The 7267-nt window shown below is 52.6% G+C and overlaps 1 protein-coding gene across 4 annotated transcripts in view; it reads right to left on the reverse strand.

Moving 5' to 3' along the window:
• TGDS (TDP-glucose 4,6-dehydratase) overlaps positions 1 to 6928 on the reverse strand; it is a 417256-nt gene extending 410328 nt beyond the window's left edge. For 3 of the 4 annotated variants that reach the window (XM_086934798.1, XM_086934800.1, XM_086934799.1), the window contains exon 1: positions 6685 to 6914. In XM_086934798.1, coding sequence (XP_086790924.1) covers positions 6685 to 6809 — 125 coding nt within the window. In that variant the 5' untranslated portion in view covers positions 6810 to 6914. Of the gene's footprint in view, positions 1 to 6684 lie in introns of all 4 variants that reach the window. The other variant, XR_015299323.1, reaches the window with a different exon arrangement.
• Positions 6929 to 7267: the final 339 nt, after the last annotated feature.

Genomic DNA, 7267 nt, shown 5'->3' on the forward strand with positions numbered 1-7267 from the left:
CACAACACAAGTGCGCATGAGTGGGGACGGAGGGCGAATTTTTGCACCTTGCCCACTCATGCGCACTTGTGTTTTGAATTGTTTGCGCATGCCCATTAGGAGCCATTTGGGCTCCTAATGGGCGTGCGAGGGGCGAAGAATAGACGTGCCCCTAAGGCAGCGCCAGGATTGGCTTAGAGGGGCTGTCGGCGCCAACGGACCCGGGCTGCGCGAACCTGCTCACAAGACCTCAGGTAGGATTTTAATATTTTAGTTTATTAATAACTCCATCCCCCCCACACACCCCCCGCAACCCCCCCTCCCCACCGCGACTGGGAGAGAGTCTGAGACGGTGTGCTCCTGCACTCGGTATGTTTTTGTTATATTTATCAATGGTCATTTTAATGTATATTGTGAGATGGGGGTTCTAGAAAAAGGTCACATTTACGATCGTATGGCATGTGGATAGTGGTACACTTTAGATTTATTATGTCAGCGAGTTCACCACACTGTTGGCTTCCCGTAGGTGGCTCTGCAACCCTGATGAGCTCAACCTATTTTAAAGGGATACCAGGCAGCTGGGTCGGAGCAGAGAAATTAAACCGAGACTTCCCAACTCCTCCACAGAGCAGCTCCTCCAGGCACGATAAGAAAGAGGCGCTTGTCTCGAGAGTGAGGGGCTGGGGGGAGGTGAATGGTGTGCACAGCCTGGGCGTTTCAGGCAGAGCTCTGTAAGAGAGTAGCAGGCAGCCACCCTGCAGGAAGGATGCATCAGAGCTCAGCATACCGCACAGGTATGAAGCAGAAGCCAGAAGAACACAGGCATCAGCAGGCATTAGAGCTCATTGCATAGGGCACAGGCAGGAAGCAACCGTCAGAGATCAGGCAGGAAGGAAGCAGCAGGCATCAACGCTCATGCATAGGGGAGAGCAGAGGCAGTAAGCAGCAGGCATCACAGTTCAGGCATAGAGTACAGGTAGGAAGCAGCAAGCAGACTTCAGGTAGAACTGGAACGCCAGCACCCACGCTCTTGAGCTACTGCAAGCGTTTTCCCCTCAGCCTTCAGAGTCCACTTGAAAACCATGCTGAGTTAGCCATGGGGTGCGCAGTTCAGGGTCTACCGCCTACGTGAAGAGCCTGGACATGAGGGACTTTGGGTATTGGCATTGTATGTACACATTCAGCTCCACTCTTCAGAGCCTACTGAATTAAATTCAGAAGTGAATGTCAGCTGCAGCACGAGTCTGCTGCCACAGGTAATCATTTTTGGGAATCACCACTTATTTTTCCACAACAAACACCACCCTCCTAACCCCCCTGGCACGCGACACTCATCCCCAACTTTCACGCCCTTCCACTTTCAAATGTCACCAGCCGCCCCTGGTCTCTAGGCTGACTCCCCCTGGCCCCGTACCGCTGGCTCCACTGTAACTGCCGGACACTTCCAGGGCCTCCGGGAGCCGCAGACTGGCCACCTCGGCCCAAACACACTCAGGTTTTATCCGCCGAAGAGTTATCTCGGCTCGCGGAATATTTCAAATTCTTCGAAGGAGAAGGAGTCAGGTTGTACAGGGTGCCTGCGAATGGCTAGCACGGGGGGCTTCTGGGGGGAGCGGTGTTTGTATGATAAGTTGTTTAAGCTCAGCTTGCCCGTTGCACTTGTGTTCATTCTGCACCGGTGGCTCGCTGCAGCTTCAGCTGGTCCTGGGGGCACAGGATTGCTTTAGGAAGCAGACAATCTTTATGCTAAGGAGGTTGAGGAGAGAAATGTCACTTTTCTAAGACTAGCCCCAATGCATATAGGGGTGTGCTTTAAATCCTAAACAGCAGAAAGTGTGAACAGCCTCTTGCCACAGTTGTGATTTGCTGCATCACTACTCTATTCAGGGTACCAGATTAAAACCTCCCTTGGCTTTCAATTATATATTCTTTGAACTTCTTCCATGTTAATGGGCATTTCCTTGGCCATATCTTTTGTCATGTTTCTGTACACATTTGTTCCAAACTTGACTTATTTAATGCAGTTGTGATCACTTGTGGGAAACCTACACAACGATATTGCGTACAAACCTAAGATGAGAAGAAGACTCACTCTCTACTACTCTCTACTCATTCTCAGCTACTCACTCTATACATCTCTATATTACTCACTGCAACCCTTGACCCTGTGACCCTGTGTCCAGGAAGGTCGCTCCCTCTGCCACCGGGCAGACCCCCTGTGTGACGCTGCTGCCCTCATGTCACCTGCTGCATTGCAGACTGGTCTGTGCTCGTTTCTTGTGACTGCTCCCTGCTGTATCTTTCCTTGAATTTCCCCCTCATTTATTTTTGTACCCAGTGTTTATTTCTTCTTTGCTATTGTCAGTTGTGCCGCCGTGCCCGCCTCCCCCACCCCCTCTTGCCTTCTGTGACCCTTGTTTTCCCGCCGATCGCTCCCCCGTGGCCCCACCCCCTCGCTCCCCATTGGCCGCCCCGCTCCCGCCTCCCAGCTGCTCCTCCCTACCTCTCATATGGAGGCCGCGCAGCGGACGCACCGATGGCGCGCCGAAGGCGCACCTAAGGCAAGCCCTCTGCGCCTGGACCGCGCCCAGCGCCAGGACCCCTGGCCCTTGACAAAGCCAGCCCACCCCACTAAGCTACGACACCGCCACCCTCCACGCACTAAACACCGGCCGGAACCCCGCCTGCTACTTAGCCACCCCGAAACGCACCTACGGACCCTTCACATGCCAAGCATGCAAATTTACCTGCCTCCGAACCTGCCAGACCACGTACCAGCAACAACCACCTCAAGTGCATCCTGCTCAATACCTGCTCCGTCCACAGGCACGCCGTCGAACTCTGGAACCTTCTCGACACAACAGCGCTGGACGTCGCCTTCCTCACAGAAACCTGGATGAACGCCTCCTTAGCCCCAGATATCGCCATAGCCATCCCGAAGGCTACAACATCACCCGGAAGGACCGCACCGACCAAACCGGAGGAGGCATCGCCATCGTCCACAGAAACACCATCCGCAGCACGACCAACTCCGACGCCACCAAGCACCTTCACTTCCAGATACACACCAACCCCAAGACCACCCTCAGAGGCAGCCTCATCTACAGACCCCCGGGACCACGCACACAAATCAGCGAGGCCATCGCAGACTACATCAGCCCGCTCGCACTCACCTCATCAGACTACATCCTACTCGGGGACCTCAACTTCCACTTAGAAAACAACAATGACGGCAACACCACCACCCTGATTGGCTTCCTCGGACTCAAGCAACTGGTGAACACCCCCACCCACTACGCCGGCCACACGCTTGACCCAGTCTTCTTCTCCAGCGACCACATCTCCTTCAGCCACTCCACCGGGCTACACTGGACAGATCACAGCTGCGTCCACTTCAACTTCAGGAAAACCACGACTCACCACCACCCGCAACAAGGTCCACGAAGGCGCTGGAGCAAGATCACCACCGAGCAGCTCACGACCTCGGTGAGCCAGAACCCTCCCACTAACACTACGCACCCCAACGAAGCAGCCCGCAACCTCACACAGTTGCTCACCAACTGTGCAGATACTCTTGCACCACTGAAGAATCCTCCCAACAGACCCGGCAGCAAGCAAGCCTCGTGGTACACCAACGACCTCAAAAACTCCAAGATATCCTGCCGTACCCTCGAGAAAGCCTGGTGCCACGACCAGTCAACAGAAAACATGACAGCCCTCAAGAACGCTATCCGCAAACACCACCAGCTGATCGGCACCACCAAAAGGACAGCATTCAGAGAACGACTGGACAACAACACCCACAACAGCAAGGAACTCTTCAGCATCGTCAAAGAGCTCTCCAACCCCAGCGCCAGCAACAACGACATCACGCCCTTGCAAGACCTCTGCGACTTACTCGCCTCGTTCTTCCACCACAAGATCGCGGACATACACAACAGCTTTGGCGCCCAGACCACGCACCCAACAAAAGAACCAACGCCCCCCACCACCACCCTCTGCACCTGGACCCCCGTCAGCACCAAAGACACCACCCTCGTGATGAACACCATCCATTCCGGCTCCCCCGCCGACCCCTGTCCACACCACATTTTCAACAAATCTGACTCCCATCATCGCACCCAAACTCCGGAACATCATTAACAACTCCTTGGCATCTGTCACCTTTCCAGAGACCTGGAAGCACACGGAGATCAGCGCCCTCCTCAAGAAACCCACCACGGACCCCACGAACTTCCGCCCCATCTCGCTCCTCCCTTTTCCCGCTAAAGTCATCGAGAAAACCGTCAACAAACAACTGACCGCCTTCCTCGAGACAAACGGCTCCCTCGACCCATCGCAGTCCGGCTTCCGAGCAAACCACAGCACCGAGACCACCCTCATCACAGCCACCGACGAAATCAGGTCCCTGCTCAACAACGGGAAAACTGCCGCCCTCATCTTCCTCGACCTATCGGCAGCATTCAACATAGTCTTCCACCGCACCCTGACAGCCCCCCTCCACCACGCCGGGATCCTAAGAAAAGCTCTGGAATTGATCACCTGCTTCCTCTCAGACAGAACTCAGAGAGTCTGCCTCCCTCCCTTCCGCTCTGCGGCCACCAAGATCATCTGCGGCGTTCCTCAAGGCTACTCGCTCAGCCCCACCCTCTTCAAAGTCTAAATGAGCCCCCTCACAACCATCGCACGCCAACACAACCTAAACATCATCTCCTATGCTGACGACACCCAGCTGATCATCTCCCTCACCAACGACCCCGCCACCGCCAGAGCCAACCTCCTGGAAGGAATGAAAGACGTCGCGGAATGGATGAAGTTCAGCCGTCTGAAGCTGAACTCGGACAAGACGGAAGTCCTCATCCTCGGACCATCCCCCTCCGCCTGGGACGACTCCTGGTGGCCCCCTGCACTGGGCACCGCCCCCATTCCCACAGATCACGCACACAACCTAGGCTTCATCCTGGACTCTTCCCTGACAATGACCAAGCAAGTCAACGCCATCTCGTCATCATGCTTCAACACCCTACGCATGCTCCGAAAGATCTTCCGGTGGATCCCCACCGAAACCAGTAAGACGGTCACCCAGGCCCTTGTCACCAGCCGACTGGACTACGGGAACGCCCTCTACGCGGGAACCACAGCCAAACTACAGAAAAGACTTCAACGCATACAGAACGCTTCTGCACGACTCATCCTGGACATTCCCCGTTACAGCCACATCTCTGCCCACCTGAGAGACCTGCACTGGCTCCCCGTCAGCAAGAGAATCACGTTCAGGCTCCTCACCCACGCACACAAGGCTCTCCACGACATGGGCCCCAAATACCTCAACAACCGCCTCACGTTCTACACACCCACCCGCCAGCTCTGATCCGCCAGCCTCGCCCTCGCCACCGTCCCACAGATTCGCCAAACCACCACAGGGGGAAGATCTTTCTCCTATCTGGCGGCCAAGACATGGAACTCCCTCCCCACCCACCTACGGCTCACCCAGGACCATCTCTCCTTCAGGAAGCAACTCAAGACGTGGCTCTTCAAGCAGTAGCAGCACCAACCCTCACGGGTGAGTAGCGCGCTTTACAAATGTGATTGATTGATTGACTCTCTACTACTCACTCTCACTACTACTCACTCTACGACTCACTCTACTACTCTCTACTATCTCCTACTCACTCTCTACTCACTCTGTACTACTCTACTCACTACTACTCTACTCTCTACTACTCACTCTATTCACTTTCCTTCTACTCACTCTATTCACTTTCTACTACTCACTCTACTACTCACTCTACTACACTCTACTCAATCTCTACTACTCACTCCCTAATCACTGTCTACTACTCACTCTCTAATCACCATCTACTACATACATATGTAAACAACTGCATATCTATATAAATACCAATATTAATGCATGCGTAGATATACATACATATGCATAGCATGTACGTAAACGTTTAAAAAAACACTAATAAAAGCAAAGCTAAAAGCGACCTAATTACTAACAGAATTGCTTAAGCGTAACTAAAGCCGAGACCGTTGCATCACAAATGCTTGTTTTAGGTATCCAGTCGGGTCTGCAGAAAGGAATAACAGGTTGCATAAGGGAAGCAGCGTGCTTATCATTTTGACATGAACGTGTGAAGATGGACAAAGTAGATGACCGTGACTAAGAGACTTGGGGCAGAGCAGAAATGCAAGCACTAATCCGCTATGATCAGTGGTGTAATCAAGAGGTCTCTAGATACTCGTGCACGTGGCAGTCAGTACCTGCCTATCTGCCCACGTATACAAGTCGGGTGCAAATGACATGTAGGAAATGGGTAAAAATTAATGGGCTTGCAGTGCGAAAGGCGCTGCCGCAACTAAGGGAGACGTGATGCCGTTGTAATGTCTCACCGGTACAGGAGCGTTAGTACAAATGGCAGTAAGGAACTTTAAATATATGTTAGCATTTGTTAGCAGACCAGGGAAATTGGATCTCCATTCTCACTGGTATTGGGGACACTTATTCGGAGGCTCGTCCAAGAAGTAAATGACAACACAGGAGTCTTTAAAGTAGACATCGTCTATAGCGCAACAGCAAACCTTGCACTGCAGCGATGTAACCAGGGAGAGCAGGGAGGGCAAGTGCTAACTATAACTTGCAAAAGAGAAAGTTAGTTTTCAGCCGCTAGCAATACACCATCAACTTTCGCTACTTACATGAAGCCAGCTCCCCCAGTCACCAACACGCGCTTTCTAAAGCTTCTGCAAGGAGTCGTCATCTTTCTTTCAAAACCAAGTCTGCCACCCGGACTCAGCTCCCCGTACTTATTAGAGCCGGGCATAGGGGGCGAAACGACCCGCCCCAACCCATTCCACACTTAAGTTCGCACTCAGTAATTATAGTAATACGAACTGCTCTGTTCCCAGCTCACTGCTCTACCGGGTATGAGGGGAAATGCGCACAAAGTCCCTTGAAAACACGACCAAAAGTAATATGATCCTAAGCAAAAAAGGTCCAAAACAAGCTCAACCCAGCAACGACACCAATAGGTTAAATAAAGATGATTACGAACGTAATTAACATAGGTAAGGATTGGACTTGAAAATGTGACAGCAAGTACCACGGTATTTTCAAGAGCAGATGTTCAACGGCTAGAGCTGCAGACTTTGAAAGTTGGGATACAGGTTCCATTCTCAGCGTCGGTTAGACATCTTGTGATTCTGGCCAAATCGCTTTATTACTCCGTGCATACAAAAAACAAGCATTTGCAGTGCAGTAGCTCTCGCTTTTACGCGAGTT

Source organism: Lissotriton vulgaris, chromosome 8, assembly GCF_964263255.1.
Source record: "Lissotriton vulgaris chromosome 8, aLisVul1.2, whole genome shotgun sequence".
Taxonomy (NCBI): Eukaryota; Metazoa; Chordata; class Amphibia; order Caudata; family Salamandridae; genus Lissotriton; species Lissotriton vulgaris.